Here is a 21041-nt window from a genome sequence, read left to right on the forward strand (position 1 = left end):
GCAGAAACTCCCGAAGTTCCCACGCGCCCAGGTCCTAAGAATTCCGGAATCCAGCTAGAGGCTTGAGGGTTTGTGTGTCCGCCTAGCTCAGGTCTCGGCCTGGATCTGTCGAGAAACAAGTGGCTGAACGCAGCCAGGGTGAGGTCTCACTCGGCCACACGTCCAGCTTCAGCCTAGGCTCTCACCCCTTGACCGAGCGAATGGTCACCAGCAAAACGAGGATGGCCAGTGCTCTCTGCCCGTACGGCCCCGGCACAGAATGGCTCACCGTGGGGATGGTCATGATGGGCAGGACACCTTTGAAGGAAACCTTCAGGCAGCCTGTTCCTAGAAGGAAGGGCCTCACCCAGCGTTTACCTGCTGGCACCGGTGCCCGTTGCCAGGCGGGCCCTGTCACACGTCCCCTTCCAGGGGAGGGAGGGAGCAGTCAGGGCGCCTCGGGCAGGGTTCCTGTGAATCCGCCCTCCCGTTGGCGCCCAGGAGGTGGGAAAAGCAGGAGGCTCGGACTCCGAGGTCCCCTTCCCCCTCCACCCCTGCACCAGGCAGGCCTCCTTCTCCCCTCCCTGTGCCTCGGTTTGCTCATCTGATTCACGGAGACAGTAATACTTTCTTCCTGGGATTGTGCAAATTAAATGAAATCATGTGTAGGCTGGCGGGGCTGCTTCAAGGAGCCTGGACTTCATCATGAGCCCATGGGAAGCCCCGGTGGAGTTTTCAGGGGGATAAAATGTAATAAATAGAACAAATTTTAAAATACATATTGATAGGCTGAGAAGAAAGAAAAGCAAATCCCAGGGGCCAGCAATAAAGAGGGAATTCAAGGTAGGCTGGACATGACCTAAGGTGGACGCTGGAACTTCCTGCCCACCTGGGGCCGGCAGACGGGACCTTGGAACGGAGCCTGGAGGGGGCCAGGGATGGAGAACCAGCATGACGCAGGACCCTGTGAGGCCGCCCCTCCAAGAAAGGGGGCTGCACTCTGCCCACCCACCCAGGGATGCAGCCAAAGACAAGGAGACTGAAGCATCTGGTGAGAACTTCAAAGTCTGAGACTGGGAGGGTGGGTGTGGGGCAGGTGGGTCTGGGATCCGGACTGATGCTGCCCTGGGTCACTACAGTCTCAAACCAAAGCATCCTATGAACACCTGTCTCCCGCTGGCGAGCCCCCTGCAGCGGCAGCCAGAGCAGCCTCAACAGGCCTCTGGGGAAGCGTCCCATCTTGAGGCAGGTGGGACGCCCGCCCGCACAGGCACACGCAGGCTCGAGATCCTCCCGCTGAAGATGAGCTCACAGTGAACCTTAGAAACCACCAGAGGAATCCCACCTGGCGGGAGGAGCCTCACCTGGGCGGTCTTTACCCGCCAAGCAGTCAGCAGCTCTGCCATCCCCTGCCCCAAGCCCTCTGCCTGTCTACACTCCCAAACCTGGGAAACCACCCTTCTCACCAGCGCCTCGTGGGAGCCTGGGGTTCGTGTTGAGGAATTCCGGGGTGCGGGAGGGGCTGAGTGTCTCCCCTGGGTACACGAAGTGAGGACAGAGAGAGCCCAGGTGCAGTGTGCAGTGGGAAGACCACGGGCACTGAAGCCTCTAGAAGTCCTCAGAGAACTGGAGGCAGGTGTGGGCCTCCCGCAGGGGCTGAATGCAGGATGCGGGAGCTTGTGAATCTCCAAGAGCTGAGTGTGAAGATGCCCATGATCGGAGCAGAAACCCAAGGGGTCAACCAGGTCCCTGCCCTCACAGTCCCAGAGCGAGGCAGACAACTCGAGCTGTGTGGGGTGCCCTGGGGCTGGTACAGGAGAACAGAGGAGGGGTCCCCAACCCAGTGGGGCAGCCAGAGGCACGGCTTGAGAGGGACAGTGACATTTTTTTCTAGAGATGGTGGCAGGCCTGGATTCAAATCTGACTCCACACAATGGTGCTGAGTTTTCATGTGCCTCAGTTTTCCCCTCTGTGTAATGGGGGTAATAACAGCCCTCCTCCGGGGCCCTGGGAGGATTGTAAAAGATAACGCACTTGGCCGGGCAGCTGCCGGGAGGCCAGGCCCGCAGAAGGATAGCTGGGCTTATTACTAATGAATGAAGATGAGTCACCCAAATGAGCCACCCTGATCGATCTGATGCAATGAATGGGCAGATGAGAGAAATGAATCAATGAATGAAAAGTTCGGTACTTGCCTGCCGAGAGGGGATCTTAGCCCCGGGGAGGGGAGGAGATGCCCGCCCTGAGTCAGAACCTGGCCAGAGGTCGGATGATGGCTCCCCACGGCGCAGGGCGCACACCCGTGACACCCCAGTTAATCACTCCCCCGTGGTAACATGCCAGGGGCCTTAGCGGGAATCCCCCGAGTCACCTTTCCTGCAGGCCAGGCCTCCAGGCCTGCAACTCAACTGACCCCCACGCCCCCAACCCCAGGCCAGGCAGACACTGAATCAGGGCTTTTGTGGGGTGGGGAGGGGTGAAAATCTAGACTCAGCAAAGAGTGTCCCAGCAAGTCAGGGGCTGGCCCCTCCCTGGAGTAGGGGACCCCCTCCCATGGCTGCGGAGCTTGGAGGTCCCTGGGGTGGGACCGCGTGGTCTGCCTGCCGGGCTCTGCTCTGGGATGAGCCGCTGGGAGCTGAGGTCACACCTCTCAGGCAGCCCTGCCCACCGCAGGAAATAATAGTAATGGCAATGAAAGGTTTATGGGGCCAGGCACGGGGCCAAGGGCTGCCGCTCATTTCTTCATCCAGTTCTCTTACCTACCGGGGGGTGGGGGGGGCGGGGGGGGAGGGGTGGAAATGATGGAGCCCCACGGCACAGCCGACGGGCCACTGATTTTCAGCCGTAGAAACGACAGTCCCGGGTGTCCTTCATCTAGTGGTCTCGATAGCCCCATTTTGCAGAAAACTGAGGCTCAGGGTGGCCTAGCAGCCTGGAGAGGGGGATGGGAGGGGGGAGACCCTCGGGAGCGCTTGGGGAGGAGGGGCAGGAATAAGGAGGCCTGGGTGTTGACTCAGGGGATGGAAGGCTCCACCTGGCGATCCCCGCAGGGGAATTTGGTGCTGGGGATTTGAGCAGTTGGAGTCTTAGGCTGGGGCTTTCTGGCCCTTCCTCTGGGGCCCCTTGGGGAGTTGGGGTGCTTGTGCCTCCATCCCGCTGTCCCCCACCCCAGGGGTGACCCTCACTGAAGCAGTCTACGGAGCCTCCCTGGGGCATTAATTTGCCTAAGAAAAGGGGACCAAGGCAGAGGGGAATGCCAACCCAAAGGAAGGGGTTGGTGATGATGGTGCTTCAGGCAGACTTGAGTCCGGTTTCCTCTGTGGGCAGGGACGGTGGGGAGGCCTTTCTAGAACCTGGTGACCCTCTGGGCAGAGGGGCATCCAGGTAATTGGCCTGTGGGCCAACCAGCCCCAGATGGTTCTGGGAATTGGCGTCTGGCCAACCTCGAAGAGATGCAGATGCTTTCTGTGAAAGGGGGTGGGGAGGGGAGGAAGCAGCCCTGAAGCAGTTTCTCCTTCTGCTTCGAAATGTGGTCACAAGGGAACCCTTCACCCTCCAGATTGTGAACTCAGGCCCGGCTCAGGTACCACCACCACCACCAACACCAACACCCCTTACCCCGTGGATGGGGCATCCTGTGGCTACAGGGCACTGTGCTTAATTAAGTACCCCCTACACAGGGTCTCCAGAAGTCCCACCATAAGGCATGAGCAGAGGCTGCTCTTTCCCCATCTTCCAAGAAGCCAAGAACAACCAGAGAGGCTGAGTAACTTGTCCAGAGTCGCACAGCTCTGGGAGGTGGAGCCAGGATCAAAACACAGAACCAAAGGATTCTGGGCCCTTGTTCTTTTGGCCCCCACACCTCAGCTGCCTCCAGAAATGTTTGCTGAAATTACAGACCTGGTTAACTTCATTACAGTCTGTCCATACCATGGACTCTCCACATTAAAACGATGATTTGGAAAATTTGTTTCCTCTGAGAAAATGCCCGTGGTCTTTCATTAAAGGAGAAAGCAAGTTGCAAGAGTTTGAAAACTACAACTCTGTTTTCGTTCATTTAGAAAGTGTTTGCATAGAAAAACAAGCAGAAAACAGTTGTATGTTACAATGCTGGCAGTAGTGACCCTGAAGGAGGGAGAGAGGGGTCCCACAGGGAAGGATGGGGCCCAGCCCACCAGACATGGTGCCACCAAGCTGTTCTGCCTCATCTGTGACAAGAGCTCCCATGTCTTGGGAAAGGGGACATCCCCTTTAATGGGCATCTGAGGACCCCAGAGCAAGGGAGAGAGTGGCAGTGTCCAGGTGGGGAGGCTCAGGGGCCCTGTGGGTGGGGTGGGAGGGGCTTGGGGGAGGCACATTGGTGCCCGGGCTGACTCCTCTGCCTGGGCTATCTCCTCTTCCATCCTCATTGTCAAACCCGTCAGTCTTTGAGGCCAGCTCAGCTATCCCCTCCTCCAGGAAGCCTCCCTGGATATCCCCACTTAGCCCTTCTCTGGATTCCTCATGAGACTTGATGCTTCCAGCCCCCTCCCCTCAACCCTGACCTCTCTGAGAGCCATGGACGCAGCCATGTAGGGTTCATTTTTGTAATCTCAGCCCCTCCCATGGGGGCTTCTACAGAGTGGAGCTTGGTGGGCTCATGGCCACCTGGAATTGCACTTCTCCTCCCACCAGGCCCTTTTCATGCCTCATCTCATGCAGTTCTCACCACCATCCTAAGGGGCGGGTACCACTGTTTATTCCCATTTTATAGATGCAGAAGCTGAGCCTCAAGGAAACTAAGTAACTCTCCCTGGGTCACACAGCCAGCAAGTGGCAGAGCCAGGATCCAAACCTGGGTCGGGCTGTGTCTGCAGGGTGTCTCAGAGGGGGTTAACCTTCCTTCGCCATGCTACATCTTCAGAAAATGTTAGAATCTGGTTTCTTGTTCAATAGCTGCCGTAAAGAGGCCCAAAGCATAGCAGCCTAGGGCAGATGTGAGCTCTAGACTTGCAGTAACTCACGTGTCTGTGGTGCCCTCCCTCAGTTCTCCTCTTTGCCAACCATGAGAGGTAGGCATGTATATCCCCGTTGTACAGATGGGGAGATTAAGGCCCCGGGGTGGGGGCCATCCAGGGCTCCAAGGCTACCTGGCTCCGATGAGGATAAGCCCCGGCATGGTCCCTGAACTCCTGGCTTCTGAGTCTGGCTCAGCACGTGGAGTCACTGAGCCCCGCCCAGCGCCTGCTGAGGGGCATCTGAGAAATCGGCTTCCAGCTCAAAGCCCAGTTTGCTTTCGGGAAAGGAGCTGGGGGAATTGGGAAGGGATGCGGAGGGGGTCAGGTCGCAGGCAGGCATACTTCCTGCTGGAAGAAAGTCTACCCGTCACTTCTGGGAAACAGAGTGGCTCAGCAATAGCATGGTGCACTTTGACCCCAGAGGAGCACCCAGCTGTCACTGCTGATGGCACAGCTGGCCTGCTTGGAGTCTGTATGTCTGACATCCAGGTGTGCCTATCTGGCCACGTGTCTGGCCGCTTGTCTGACTGCTGGACAGGGCACTCAGCTGGGGCTTCTGCCAGCTGTCTGGGGAGCGGGGAGCTGGGGTGGGCAGCCCAGGCCAGGTCATCCCAGCTGAGCCCTGAGCTGGCTTTGCCGGGGCCCAGCCCCTGCTGATGAGGCAATGTGAGTCCTGTTTCCTGTTACTGTGGCTATGCAAATGGGGGGTAATCAGGGCCTCTCCTGGAGCAGGCTTCCCGGAATGATGGCATCGATTGTCCCGAGAAACCTGGCCCCAGTGGGGCACCCCCCGGGAGGGGGAGGGTGTAAATGGCTAAGATCCCTTTCTCTCCTGGTGCAGCTCTTGATGCAGGAGCCGGAGCTGTGTGCTGGGCTGCTGCCCTGCTGGGAAAGCGTCTTCAGCTCAGACCTGGGCGGATTAATCACGTGGCCAGCCCACCTGGCCCAGCCTTCCTGGAGAGCCGGGTGGCAGCTTCCACATCTCATCACTGCGTCCTCCGCTCGTGGGAAGGAGGAGAGCAGGAAGCAGAGGTGGCCTCATTGGCTGTTGGTCCCTGTCCCAGAGACGGCCACAGCCAATCCCCTCTATTTACAAATGAGGAAACTGAGGACCCCAGGGTGGTCCAGGAACTTGCCCAGGTCTCTTCCCCTCCCACTCACCTGGACACATCCCAGCACCGTGGCAAACCTCTGGTTGCCACCAGAAGCCTACTGGGCCTCTGAATCTGTCTTCTGGTTTCTGCTGCCTCACCAGCCTAGCGGGCCAGCCCAAACCTGGCTAGCCAGGATTCTCGCCATACCCCTGGCTGCCCCCCGACCCCGCACCAGTCAGGCTGTCTAAGGGGTCCTTCTCAAGCTCACATCTGACCATTTCACTCCTCCACCCTGGCATCAAGTCCTCGTTCAAAGCCGGGCCCCACAGATGGCCCATCATCAGGCCCCTCCACTCTGTGTGGCCTCATCTCTCAGCACCCCTGCCTCATGCATACCCCGGGGGCTGCCAGAACTCCTCCGAGGTCCCTCTTGAGCCTCCGTAGCTTTGCTCAATCTGTCGTCTCTTCCTGGGATGGCATTTCCTCCACCATTGCTTCTCTAACTCCTATACATCCTTTAAGACAGCATTGCCACCTCCAGGTAGCCTTCCCAGATACCCCCAGCAGGAACAGTTGCCTCCTCTGGGCTCCCCCGACACTGCACGTCCCTCCATCACTGCATGTGTCACGCTGGGCTATCATGGCCCCTTTAGCTCCCGTCTCCTCCCCTGACCTGGGGGCTCCTTGAGGAGCTGGCATAGAGAAGGCAGGGAGACAGCCTACAGGTTTGATGAAGGATTGGACGTGGGGGGAGGTGGAGGGAGGTGTCAAGGAAGGAGTGACAGGATATTGCACTGTGCCTTTGCCAGAATGCTGGGGGTCGGGAAGACACTGAAACTTTGGTCACCTTAGAGCCCTCCACCCTCTGATCCCCCTTCCCACGTTAGGAATCTCGCTGTCCTGCGTACCATGGGCCTTGGGGCAGGACAGAGCCGCCTCCCATTGGAGGAGCACAAATAAGCCACACCCACTTTCCCATCGTCCCTTGCTGCAACCATGTGACCTGGGCTCAGCCAATCAGAGGCACCTGCTCTGGAGTTAGCACTAGGAGCTGGCCATGCGAAGGAAGGATCTGGAAAGTCTTTCTGGAGGGAGCCTGGGCAACATGGAGTTCCTGGGGCAGCTGTGAAGGAATGTGGGCATCGCCAGGCTGGCTCTGTGGCAGCATTGGAGTTGGGGTCTTGTCTCTTACCTTCTGCTGCCTTCTTCATGTGGGCTGCCTGCCCTCCTAGGCATTCGGTGAGCACCCCAATATCTGTTCAGTATGTTCTTCTTCTGTTTAAATGAGCCACCGTGGGATTCTGTTGTTTGTCACTAAGAACCGTGGAGGCCCCTGGGGGGACAGGGCACCACTGGAGTCAACTTGAAGGAGGAGTCAGTGTTTCTGAAAGGACAGGAAGTGCATTCGCGTGCAGGAACAGCTGACCAGCGTCAAGGTCAGGCTTCAGGGACATATAGGGAGTGTTAGGGCTGACGGCTCATCTGGGTTTGGAATGTGGGGTTCAAGGTGGAGGATGAGGTAGGAGATGTCAGGGATCAGATCCAAGACAGCCCCGAATGCCAGGACAAGAGGAAGCGTGGACGCTAGCTTGCAGGCAGTGGGGACCAAATGACTGCTTTAACTGGAGGTGTGCTGATCAGATCTGTGTTTTAGAAAACTCACTCTGCTGCTCGGGGGAAGCTAGACCAGGGGTGGTCTTGGGCATGCCCCCCCTTTCTCTGAGCCTTACCTGAACAATGGGGGACCCCCTCCCCACCTTGCACCACCTTGCAGGGGAATGAGCAAACCCAGGGTAGGGCCTGGATGTGGACACTGGGAGCTGTTACGGACTCCATTCCTTCTTGGATATTGAAGGGCTTTCTGGACCTTTTACCTCTTCCTCTTCCCCGCCTGCTGCACCGCAGAACCTGTGTGGGACATGCCTGACCTCAGACTGGACCAAGCCTGACTCCCTCCCACCCACCACAGGGAGCTCTGGGACTCTGGAACGCCTCTCAGATCCACCAGGAGTCCTCCTTGCCTGAGCACCCTGGGGGTTCCTGGAAGCGATGGGAAGGGCATTCTGGGATGGGCGGTCTTGGCTCTAAGCCTCCTACCCGAGATTTAGCGGTGGCTATTCCCCATCCCACACCCAGCCCTTCAGCAAGGCCTCCTGGCCATGTGTGTCCACCCCTCTCCATCCCTGTGGCCACCACTCTGGTCCAGGCACCCCCTCTCTCACCTGGACTGCTCGTGGCAACAGCCTGGTCTCCTGGACCCCACTCTTCCACTGTTCCACTTGCCATCCTGCTTTGCCTGCTGTCAGGACGAGGTCCAGGCCTGGGCCTGCAAGGCCAGGTGGAGGACCCCTGCGTGGGGCTCCCCGCCCACCCCTCTCCATGCTCCTACCCCACCTGCCTTCCCTGTCTGCATCTCTCAATCCTTGTGACCCCCCTGCCTCCTTCACACATGCTGGTCCCTCGGCCCTGTGGGACCGGTTAGTTGAAGTCAAGCAGGGGCTCCCCCGTTGGGCAGCCTGGGCCCTCTGCTCCCCATGTCTCCACCCCCCGATCTATCATGGCACTTGTTTTATCGTCTTCTTAGACATGAGGTGCATTTCTCATCCTTGGTCTCCATCAAACGGGGTATCTGGGGAGGGCGGTGAGCTGGTACAGGCCACTCTTGGTTCATTCATTTATGTCACTTCCCTGCACCTAGAGGCAGCTGAGTTTGCAACCTCCGAGGGCTGGGGACCACCTGAGAGGAGGGGGTTATCCACCAGCTCTGTGTGGACAGCAGGGCCAGAGGGAGGCCGGGACTCCCATCAGGAGGCCCCTGGGCATCCCCACGAGACATGAAGGTAGCTGTGGGGATGAAGAGAAGCAAACATTTTCCAGAAACAGGAGTCAAATCAGGAGCATTCAGCAGCAGCCGCAGACGCTGTGGGTGCCCCGTCCACATCCCCCAGCCCTTCACTGCCTCCTGCCTCCTCTCAAGGAACTTGCTCTGCAGCAGTCAGCACTGCCCTTCTGTCAGACCACCATTCACTGCCAGCACCAGCTTTGCCTGCACCCAAGAGAGCCGAACAGCCTGGGCATCCACTCCCACAAGGGGTTTGCCCCGAACAGTCACGGGACATGGAGGTAAAAAATCTCCACCTCGCTGGCCTGATCAGGTCCCCCGTGGGGTGACCCTCACTGCTCCAACGTGAGGCCCCCGTGGGGTCCGCCCCCTTGCCGAGCTTCCCCCCACCCATGTCTTTCCTGGGAACACAGCTGGACCCTCACCTCGGGTCTGCTTCCAGGGAACCCACACTGAGGACAGTCGCTGATCAGATATGGGGGCTGAGAGGAGGGGAGACGTCGAGTCCAGGCTACGAGGGCGGCCGTCCCGAGACAGGGCACACTGGTCTGGAGGCAGGGCAGGGGTGCAGGTTTCCTTGTGGACAAGTTGCTGTATTGGTCACGTTGCCAGAAGTGCACTGGGCAGTTCACCATCCAGAAAAAAGGTGCCCCAACCCAGTGAGGCTCCCCTCCCAGCGGAGGGCTGACGAGCCTTTTCCTGGCCTGGATGGGTGGGCACAGATGAGCCCCGGACATCTGCACAGGGCAGAGGGGGCCAAAGGGAGCCTTCCTGGAAAGTGCCTCCCAGGGGACAGGGCTGGTCCCAGAAAGCGTGAGTCATGAACAAAGCAACCCAGTCGGGCCCCCGCCCTCCCCCTCCCCGGGGCCAGGGCAGGCAGTGCCTCCCAGGCTCCTGCCCCAAAGGGACTCAGCCTCCCTGTCATCCTCAGATCAGGACGGATATGCGGACCCCTCCTCCCATCTCTGCCTTGATCCCAGGCAGCCCACAGACGCCACTGGGCCCAGAGGACGTACCCATCAGCAGGTGGGGTGGCTGTACCTCGGGACTCACCGGGCTCACACAGTGACACAGAGCCTCAGCCAGCTTCCTGACACCTTTCTGCTCGACCAAGCTGATGCTCCGGTTTCCCACGTAGGAATTCCCCAGGGCCCTTCCCCGCCCCCTGCGCCGGCACCCTGTAGAGTCATGTGGCATGTGGGTACCAGACATCCAAATGCCCTTCCCAGCACAGGACAGGGAGAGAGCCCAGCTCTGGGTGGACTGAAGCCCAGGGCACCCTGACCTCAGGACCCCTCAGCCCCTCCCTGCACCCCTAGACCCTCCCACTCCTCCAAGTGATGCCTTGTGATTGGTGGGCCTCTGCCCTGCCCCTCCCAGCTGTGAGTCCTGGGGGAAGGCCAGAACATGCACAGGGAGGATGGGGGGCTGGGTGGGCAGGTGATCCTGGAGTGGGGTCTCTCTCTCCCTCTGGTCTACCCTGGAAGGCTGGCTTGGCTGTCCCCTGTAGGCCACCTACCCTAGCCTGCCTCCAGAGCTGGGGGCAAGGGACTCAGTGGGTTCTCCAGTCTCCTGGCCCAGGTCAGGATCCTGGAAGCTTATTATCAATAACAACCAAATCTATTAAGTGTTTGCCCCATGCCTGGTCTTTGGCTGAACATTAGGCCCCTGTCATTGTACTGATGATCCCCATTTTTAAGATAAGGAAACTGAAGCTCAGAGAGGTTAAGCAACCTACCCCAAGGCACACAGCTAGTACATGGTGGGACTCCTGTGTGACTCTCAATCCCCGGCCTTTGTATTCTTCATAAACCCATGTTGTAGATTCAGCCACGCATGCTCAAGGGGGGCTTCTGGCAGCTTGAGAAATATCCATGGAATGAATAATCATAGCTGCTACTCTCTGAGGTCTGCCTACGTTTTTATTTACTTATTTGCCATTCAGGTGATCTTTTTGAAAAGATGGTTCAAAATGCCAAAGGGACCAAAAGGTTCCCATCGCCACCCCTCTGTCCCTCAGCCACCCTCTCTGATGCAAGTTCCTTAAGTTTCATTGGTGAGATAGTTAATGCATTCACCCCAATCCTTGTATACTGTACATACTCTATTAGTTATCTATTGCTGCATAACAAGTTACTCCCGTATTTAGCAGCTTAAAATATCAATAAATCTTTATTACCTCACAGTTTCTGAGGGTTAGGAATTTGGGAGCAACTCAGCTGGGAAGTTCTGGCTCAGAGTCTCACATGAGGTTGCAGTCAAGTTGTCGGCTGCAGCTACAATTATATGAGGGCTCGACGAGGACTGAAGGACCTACTTCCAAGATGGATCAGTCATGTGGCTGTTGGCAGGAGGCCTCAGTTCCCACCATATGGATACTTGAGTGTCCTCACAACATGGCAGCTGGCTTCCCCCAGGGCGAGTGGTCCAAAGGGGACAAGGTGGAAGCTGCATTCTCTTTTATGACCTAGGCTCGAAAGACACACATTTCTGCCATATCCTATTAATTACACAGGTCAGCCCTGGTTAATGTGGGAGAGGACCACACAAGGGCATGAATAATAGGAGGCAAGAATTATTGTGGTTCACCTGGAGGCTGCCTACCACACATATTGTCGTGCACCTTCCTTTTTTTCACCGAACAGTGGTCTTCAGAATAGTTCCATATCGATACACATAGAGTGACTTCATCTTTTTAAATGCACGGTATTGCACGTGGGCGCCCCATGGTTTATTGCCCCGTGATTGATTGATTGATTGATTCGGGTTTTCCCGAACGAGCTTTTTGGCCAACCCAATATTTACCCAGTCCTGTATTGAGGTCTCTGTTGCGGTTGTTCCTGACTTTTTGCTGTTACAGTCAGGGCTGCAGTGACTGTCTCTGTACAGGAATTCTTTCCAGTATATCTGGAGGATTAATACTCAGGGATGGAATGGCTAAGTCAAAGGGTGTGGTGCTTTGAAAATGTAGTCATAAAATTTTTGATATTTCTTGGATCGAGAGATGGGGTCCATAGCTCCTCCCCTAAATCAGAGTGGGCTGTGATGAATTGAACCAAGAGAGCACTGCAGAAGCGATGCTATGGGACATCCAAGGCTGGGTCATAAAACGCCATGCAGTTCCCACCTTGTTTGCTGGAACACTTGCTCTTGGAGCCCTGAACCACCGTGTGAGGCTGCCAAGCTGTAAGGAGGCCCAAGATACATGAAGAGGCCACATATTGGCACATGAATCAACAGTCCCAGTGATACCCGGCCCTTGAGTCATACCAGCAAAGATACCACTCATGAGAGTGAAGAAGAAGCCTCCAGACATTGAGTCACCCCCAGCTGAAGCCTTAGACTTCATGGAGCAGAAATAAACCATGGAAAATTGGAATAAAGGGTATGGGCATTTTTTTTTTTTTAAGTGTTATTGAAATGAATCTTTTTTTTTTAAATTTTATTTATTTATTTATTTTTGGCTGTGTTGGGTCTTTGTTTCTGTGCGTGGGCTTTCTCCAGTTGCGGTGAGCGGGGGCCGCTCTTCATCGCAGTGCGCGGGCCTCACTGTGGCGGCCTCTCTTGTTGCGGAGCACAGGCTCCAGACGCGCAGGCTTGGTAGTTGTGGCTAACGGGCCTAGTTGCTCCGCGGCATGTGGGATCTTCCCAGACCAGGGCTCGAACCCGTGTCCCCTGCACTGGCAGGCAGACTCTCAACCACTGTGCCATCAGGGAAGCTGTATGGGCATTTTTTATTTGTGCCAAGCACTTAACACACACCTTAGCTCATTTCATCTTCCTAACAATCCTTCAGGGCAGGTATTATCATCCTCATTTTACAAATTGGGAGACTGAAGCTCAGAGAGGTTTGGCAACTTGCCTAAAACCTCACAGCAGATGACTCAAAGAGCTGAGATGCTAACCTGGGTCTTTCTGACTCCAGACCCACCCTCTTATGTGGTCACAGGGCTGTCTGCTGAAGGAGAGAAGCAAGTCACTGTGCCAAACTTGCCGTCTTAACCATATGGAATTTCTAGACCTGAAGAACACACTGGGTTAGATTAGAAGTTCCAGGCCTGGGACCTCTGGGAGCTATTTTTGGCAATAACCCCATGGAAATTGTGTGTTTACTCTCTCTGCCAATGTGGTTTAGTCAGGGAAGACTGTGTAAGCTCTCTATTATTGCCAGGAAGTCTGTTCATTGAGAATCTTGACGGGTCAGAGGTTCTTTCTAGCAGTTAGTAACCCCTTTGATTAACAAACAAATGAAGATATTACTTCCTTTAGTGGGAGGAAAGCTCTCTAAACGGGGGATTCTATCTAAGCACTCTGCTGGGGAGTAGGTGGGAGTCCCCATCCCTGGGTGATTTCTCCCCTACTGGTGGTGGGTGGTATTGCAGCTCAGCTCAGACCACAGGGAGGTGAGAGCAGCTTACACAGGAGGCCCACTTCCAAGGAAGGCTCCACTAAGAAGCAGTGCTGCCTGATGGTGAAACCGGCCGCCTCAGGAGTCAGGTGTTCTGGGTTTAAATCCCCGCCCTGACATATGTCAGGAAAACAGAAACCACACCGGGTGTTTCTAGTAAAGGAAAATGGTGACCTGAATGATGGGGCAGATCAGGGTATGATGAGCACCAACAGGACGGCGCCCTGAGCACTCGCAAGATGGGGAGGGAGACGGGGAGACGGTTTTCCAGAGCCCAGGAGCCGGGCCCCCCGTGGGCGGAGGAATGGCTGTGGAACTGCTCAGGGGAAGGACTTTCCCACAGGAGCTGGTGCCACAGAGAAGTCCCCGCTGCTGCCAAAGATGCCACCTGATGCAGAGGGAGACCCCCCCCCCCGCTTCTCCCCTCCTCCACCCTCCAGTCTCCTGCTGGCGGAACCCAGCTGAAACCAGGGCCAAGGCAGCCTGGGAGTGTCAGTTCTCGCCACACAGAGGTGAGCAGGAAAGGCTCCGAGAGCAAGCAGGCCAATGCCTGACACCTGTCTCTAAATGCCACCCCGGGCAGGAGACAGCCGCCCAGGTGACTTCCTGCTCTGGGCCTTGGCTTCCTCCTCTGAAAAGGGGGATAACATCCCACCTCACAGACTCACGTGAGGGTCAAGAGAAACAACCCAGGGAAATCTCCTGGCCCAGAGCCTGGCCTGGGGTCAGCGAGCCCTGCAGGCCTGGGGGGCTGTCAGGAAGTTGCCTGTGCTGCCCCAGTGGATTGTTCCCAGAGGATCCAGGTCAGATTTGAGGACAGGAGGGTCTGGGAAGGGGGGTCGGCTTTGCTTTGCAGCAATGTCCTGTCACCTGCCACCCGCCTTTTGTATGCAGATGTCCCAGACAAGGCTCGGCTCTCTAAAGCCTGTGTGTGTGTGTGTGTGTGTGTGTGTGTGTGTGTGCACGTGAGGGTATATGTGGTGTGTATGGGTATGTGACATGTGTGATGGTACGTGAGTATGTGTGTCAGGGTGTGTGGTGTGTGTGAGGGTATTCGTGTGTGTGTGTAAGAGTGTGTGATCGTGTGTGGTGTGGTATTTGTGTAAGAGTGCATAGTATGTGTGTCTTTTGTGAGCGTGTGGAGTGTGCGGTGTCAGATGTGTATGTGTGTGGTGTGTGGGTGGGTGTGAATGTACTTGTGCCAGGGTGTGTGTGTGTGAGTGTGTGTGGCGTGTGGGGCCGTGTGGAGGGTGTGAGTGGGGCTGTGAGGTGAGGGTCGGGCACGCCATCCTTCTGAAATCAAGCTCCAGGGGAGCTCTTTGAGACACCCCCAAACCACACGTGCCACGCCCTAGTCTCAGGGCAGAGTCGGGGGGCCTGGGGACTGGGGTTCTTCGACTTGAGACTAAGCTGCCTCTTGCTGACTGTGTAACCTCGGTGGCCCACATAACCCCTCCTGTGCTTCGGTTTGCACATCAGTGAGATGCGGATAATACCCGGGCCTCATAGGTTGGTTGCGAGGATTCCAGGGGTTGCTGCTTAGAAAGTGCTGGGCCCGGGGCCCGGGTGGGGGAACCATGGAAGGCGATAACTGCTGTTATTGCCAACGCCTCGGTTTCAAATCTCACTCTGGAAACAGTTGTCTGTTTGCTTCAGTGTACGTGCAGAATTTTATCCTGTCATTTTCTCTCATCCTTGTATGTATTGAATCTAAAGGAGTGATGACAGCCCCTAACCGAAGGACTAAAATCAGCAAGGCTGACCACACCGAGTGCAGCAGGGGATGCAGACCCCCAGGCACTCTCAGGCCCACTGTCGGGGGGGGAATGGAAGTCACTAACCACCCCCCCAGAAAACTGGCAACCTGCACAGCCCCCGGGCCCTAGCAATCCCACTCCTGGGGGTTAACCCCGAGACCCCAGGGGCCCTCCCCCACAGGCAGATGCACAGATGTTCACAGCAGCAGCGTCGCTCAGGGAACGTCCCTGGAGACAACCCACGTATCCCCCAGCAGGACAATGGATAAACAGTGTGATGCAGCCATCGGACGGAATACTGCTTGGTGAAGAAAAAGAACAAACTCCCACCTAACGTAACAGCGTGGATGGAGGTCACGGACACAGTGTTGAGTGAAAGAAGACCGAAGTAAAACCTCACACACCGTATAATTCCACTTATCTGAAGGCAAAATTCATCAACGGTGACAGAAACCAGAACCAGTGACTACCTCTGCGGGGAGGAGGGTCAGGGTGGTCTGAGGGAACCTTCTTGGGGACCAGAAATGTCCTGTATCTTAAGTCAGGTGGTAGTTCCACAGGCATCCACCTATGTCAAAATATATCAAGTTGGACACTTTGTATGAGCACACACTATGATTGTGTGTTTTACCCCAGTAAACACTTTGGAAAATCATTTTTAAAAAATAATCGATGGATTCTAGGAATTATAGGAAAGAAGTACGGACACCTGCTACAACATGGATGAACCTGGGAATCATCATGCTAAGTGAAAGAAGCCAGACACAAAAGGCCACATACTGTATGATTCTTTTCGTATGAAACGTCCAGAATAGGCAAATCCACAGAGGAGGAAAGTAGGTTAGTGGTTGCCAGGGGCTGGAAGCAGGGGGGTGTGTTGAATGAATGCTAATGGGTACGGGGTTTTATTTGGGGCTGATGAAAATGTTCTGGAACTAAATGGAGGTGATGGGTGTATAGCTTTGGGAATGTACTAAACACCACTAAACTGCACACTTTAAAATGATGACTTTTATGTTATGTGTATTTATTACAATTTTTGATAAAGTAATTTAACTGATGGTAAAGCAAAACAATTGAACTTCACTCTTGATCCTCACCATGCTCCTGAATGTGGTGCCCTACTTTCTCCATTTGGCAGGTGAGGAAGCAAAGGCCCAGAGAGGTGAGCAATTCGTCCGGGGTCACACAGCCTCCCAGACCTTGGCTGTGAGCCACCACCCATTGTTGCAGGAAGGGTTCCTGGAAAGCAAGCTGCCCCGAGTTCCTCGTAGAGATCAGAGGAGCCACAAGAACCCCAGGCCAGGGCAGAGGTCCCCACCCTGGACACTGGTGACACTTCCCCTGGGGCAGGGGGGAGTGGGGGGTGGCAGCGGGGACGTGCAGATCTCAGCCCTGAACAGCGGGTCCTCTCGCCTGCGGTTCTCGGTAGGCTGGGAACAGCCTGTCCTGATGAGTTTCCTGTTGCCTCTCTCACTGCCTGCTGGCCCCACGGCTGCCACCCCTGCCGGGCCCTGGAGAGGCTAGTCTCTGGGGCTCCCAGCAGGGAGGGAGCCGTCTTGAGCTGAAAGCCATCACAGCTTGCAAGCCACCTCCCCTCTTGGATCTCCCTGAAAATATTTTTTTTCAATCCAAGTGGTGCATGGCGACATGATAAAAGATAAAATACAGAGAAACAGAATGGAAGCCCCACCCCTGGAAATACCTCCCTCCTTCCTTCTTTCCACACACATTTTTTGAGCACCTGCTGTATGCCAGGCACTGCTCCAGGCACTGGAGACACAGTGGTGAACAAAACCAAATCCCTGCTATTGCACCATTTACATTCTGGAGGGACTCTGTGTGTGTGTGTGTGTGTGTGTGTGTGTGTGTGTTGTTAACTATAGATGTAGATGGTGGAGAATACAAGCTGAGATGTTTGTTGAGCACTTTCTCTGACCTGTTCCGTGTGCTTTACACATACGCAGTCAATTAATCCTCAGGACACCCCCACCAAGTAGGCGATGTCAGCAGAGGCCCAGAGAGGTGAAGTGACTTGCCCAAGGTCACATAGCCAGCCAGTGGCAGAGCTAGGATTGAACCCAGGTGCTTAACCACTGCACTGAACTGCCACTGGAGACAGTGGTAGTCGATGGTGGAGACACTGATAAACTGGTTTCTCTTTGCAGCAAAGGCTGGCGGTTCACAGGCTGTTTTGTCTTGATGGGTTTTACTGGTCCCCACAACCTCCAAGCTCATTGAAATAGGTGGAGGTCTGCGTAAAGCCAGCTATGAAATCCTCTCCTCCCCCAGACAGCCCCTTCACCCCCAATTCCTCTCCCACCTTTTGGGGCATCCACCCAGGCCCGCCAGCCAGGTGGGGGCTGGGGAGTGGGCGCCACCCTCTCCCTGGGGCGCAGCCTGGTTTCTCTTTCTGGCGGCATCTGTAGTCCCCTGCTTCTGTCACCCGCAACTATTCTCGGCCTCTAGCCCCTTTCACTTTCTGCTCTGCCTCTTCCTGCCTCGGTGGTTCCCCGACATCCCGTGCTCCCCCCTGCCCGCCCCAGCCTTCTCTCCATACCCCCCTCCCACCGTGAGTGGCCTCAGCTCAGCCTGAAAGCCCGAGAGGAGGCCAGATGCGGAGTGTGGTGAGGTCTGGGTCGAGTCCCTGCCCTGTCCCCTCCCGGCCGTGTGGCCTTGGCAAGCCTCTTCCCTCTGAGCCCCCTGTCCCCACCTGGAGAGGGGGACGCTGCTTATGCCATGCCTACCTCACAGGGCCGTTGGGAGGATGGAGGCTGCCAGGAGACCTTCCCAGGAATCCCACCCTAGCACAGGGCCTGGCGCATGGCAGGAGCGCAGGTAGTCCCCCCAGCCCCCTGACTGCCATGTCCCGCCCCCCACGGGACTTGAGGAAAGGAAAGCAGCAAAACTGCAGGTGGGGCAGCCGAGACAGCCCTGGGTGGGGCTTCGCTTGCCTCTGCCTTGGGCGAGCCACTTCTCCTTTCTGGACCTCAGTTTCCATATCTGTGAAGTGAGGCAGCTGGACTGAAGGACAAAGAGTCACAACGCAGAGTGATGAAGGCAGAGCTAGAGGGAGCCCAGGGGACTGTGGGAGCCCCAAGGGGACTCTTGACTTGGGTGGGAAGTGGTTCTGGGAAGGCTCCTGGGAGATGGGACACCTGAGCTGAGTCACAAAGGAGAGTAGTGTTCATAGATCATAGAAGGTGGGCCAGAGCAGTCCAGAGGGAGAAATCAGTGTGTGCAAAGGTCCAGGGGCAGAGGGTGTGGGGCTTGGGGACAGGCGAGGTGGGGGGGCGGGTAGGGGGGAAGGAATGAGGCTGGCCTGCAGGAACAGGTCACACAGCCTGTCAGATCCTGCTCCCCAGGCAGTGGGGAACCATGGGAGGTCTATATGCTTCAGCTGACAAATTCATTTCCCATCCAGACTGGGGACTTCCTGAGGCAGGGGCCAGGCCTTATCAGTCTTTGAGTTGCCTGCCTCAGAGTGGGCAGGAAGATGTAGTCAATCAATGAATGACATTTCCTGCGCCTCTAAAAGGACTAGCCTCCAGTGAGTAGTTAACTGCATAAGGTGGTCAGTTCCCTGTATCAGTTATCTATTGCTGCATAACCACCACCCCCCAGAATGAGTGGTTTAAAATGATCAGCATTTACTATTGCTCATAGTCCGTGGGTTGGCTGGGTGGTTCTTCTGGTCTGGGTAGGGCTCGGCTGATCTTGGCTGGTACACTCTTGCATCCATAGTCAGCTGGTGGATCAGCTGGGGCTAGCTGGTCTTGAGTGGTCTCAGCTAGGATGGTTCTTCTCTGCTCTGTGTGGCCTCTCATCAGCCAGCAGGCCAGCTTGGGCTTGTTCTCATGGTGGATGCAGAATCCCAAGAGAACAAGTAGAAGCCAGAAGGCATCTTGAGGCCCAGGCTAGGAAGCAGGACATACTTTCATCACCTTCATCACTGTCTGTTGGCTAAAGCAGCCCAGGTTCTAGGATAGAGACATAGATTTCTTTCTTTTTTTTTTTTTTTTAATTAATTAATTTATTTTTGGCTGTGTTGGGTCTTCGTTGCTGCGTGCAGGCTTTCTCTGGTTGCGGTGAGCGGGGGCTACTCTTCGTTGTGGTGTGCGGGCTTCTCATTGCGGTGGCTTCTCTTGTTGTGGAGAACAGGCTCTAGGCGCGTGGGCTTCAGTAGTTGTGGCATGTGGGCTCAGTAGTTGCAGCACGCAGGCTCTAGAGCACAGGCTCAGTAGTTGTGGCGCACGGGCTTAGTTGCTCCGCGGCATGTGGGATCCTCCTGGACCAGGGCTCGAACCGTGTCCCCTGCATTGGCAGGCGGATTCTCAACCACTGCGCCACCAGGGAAGTCCCGACATAGATTTCTTAATGAGAGGAGCAGCAAAGTCATATTGTCAAGGGCATGGATACAGGGAGGGAGGGAAGACTGGGGCTTTATTTTAAAAGCTCAGTTTGACCCACTCTCCAACACTCATTCCATATCAGTTAAGGAAGTTCTAGTCCCTGGTCAGTGATCGCTTCAACAACGGGCAGGTAACCCAATTCTGGGCAATGAGACAGGAGGAAAGCCTGCTGGGGTTTTCTGGGAAAGGTTTCCTTGCTCCTAAGGGGGAGCCCTGGAGAGAGATGGCTTCTATTTTCCTTCTGGATGGGACGCCTGTATTTGCATCTGCCATCCAAGGACCAGCCTCAGGTGAAACCAAGGCCGAGATGCCAGAGCAGAGAAATGAAGGAACCTGGCTCTGCGGAGGCCTGGTGGGACTTCTGAATCCACCAGTCCAGAAACCTACCCTACCTCTGGACTTCCTGCTGAACAACATATTACATTTCCAGCTTCTTTAAGCCACTTTACATCAGGCTTCCTGTTACTTGGACCAAAGGCATCCTCAAGGATGCCCTGGGGACTCTTTTGGTCTCTGGGAACTTGCTCTGCCTGATGGGCCAGGTCAGAGCTGGAGGCTCTAGGCTTTTCCCTTTGATGATGCTGGACAGTCCCAAATGCAGCCCCCAAGCTTCTGCCTTGTGTTTTGCACAGGGACCACCACCTGCCCACTGCACCAAGGACCCTCAGCCGCAACGGCCGAACCAGTGGGCATCAGCTGGATTCAGAAGACCTGGGTTCTGGTGAGTTGGGCTCTGCCATTTTTCACTGTGCAGTCAGGCAAGTCTCCTAACCTCTCTGAGCCTTAGGTTGCTCTTCCAGAAAGTGAAATGAAACCTACCTTTTGCATGGTTAATGCTTAATGATAGCATTTGAAAACATCTTAGAAGTTCTGTCGGGCAATGAAGATTTGCATCCCTATAGCTTTTTATAGTTTCCAATTTGCTTCCTAGTACCTAAACAATAATAACAACAGTAATAATAACAACCAGCAATTATGGAGCGCCTACTATGTGCCAGGCACACTACTGAGTGCTTTACATACATGTCTCATTGAATCCTCCTAGCGGCTCCTAGGCTCAGAACCCTTCTATGCTCCCATCTCACTCTGAGTAAAAACCAAAACCCTTTCAAGAATCCACAAGTCCCTACCTGATCAGATACCACCCCCCACCTCTCTGACCTCATCTACTCTTCACCCCCTCACTCACGCTGTACCAGCTACACTTACCCCTTTCCTTGAGCATGCTGCCTCAGGGCCTTTGCATCTGCTCTTGCTTCTGCCTAGAATGCTCTTTCCACATCCAAATGGGTAGCTGACTTACCTCTTTTAGTTTTCTGCTTCTCAGAGAGGCTTCCCTGACCATCCAAATAGACTAGCAACCCATCCCTGGCATCTCCTAGCCCCCACCTGCTTTATTTTACTCCAGGGCACTTATCTCCCTCTCACATACTCCTTAGTGTGCTTCATGGTTATGGTCTGTCTCTCCACCTGCTAGACTGTAAAGTCCTGGAGGGCAGGGAACTTGGTCTGTTTTTGTCACTGCTGAGAACCCAGAGCCAGGGAGAATGCC

General features: G+C 55.5%; 1 protein-coding gene across 2 annotated transcripts in view; it reads left to right on the forward strand.

Annotated features, from left to right (window-relative positions):
* The window catches only part of CLEC16A (C-type lectin domain containing 16A), a 240646-nt gene that overhangs the window by 216841 nt on the left and 2764 nt on the right, over nucleotides 1-21041 (forward strand). For both annotated transcript variants that reach the window (XM_082362953.1, XM_082362954.1), the window contains exon 22: nucleotides 20122-20210. In XM_082362953.1, coding sequence (XP_082219079.1) covers nucleotides 20122-20210 — 89 coding nt within the window. The remainder of the gene's footprint in view (nucleotides 1-20121; nucleotides 20211-21041) is intronic.

This window comes from Balaenoptera borealis, assembly GCF_965194805.1.
Source record: "Balaenoptera borealis genome assembly, chromosome: 16".
In the NCBI taxonomy this organism is placed as follows: Eukaryota; Metazoa; Chordata; class Mammalia; order Artiodactyla; family Balaenopteridae; genus Balaenoptera; species Balaenoptera borealis.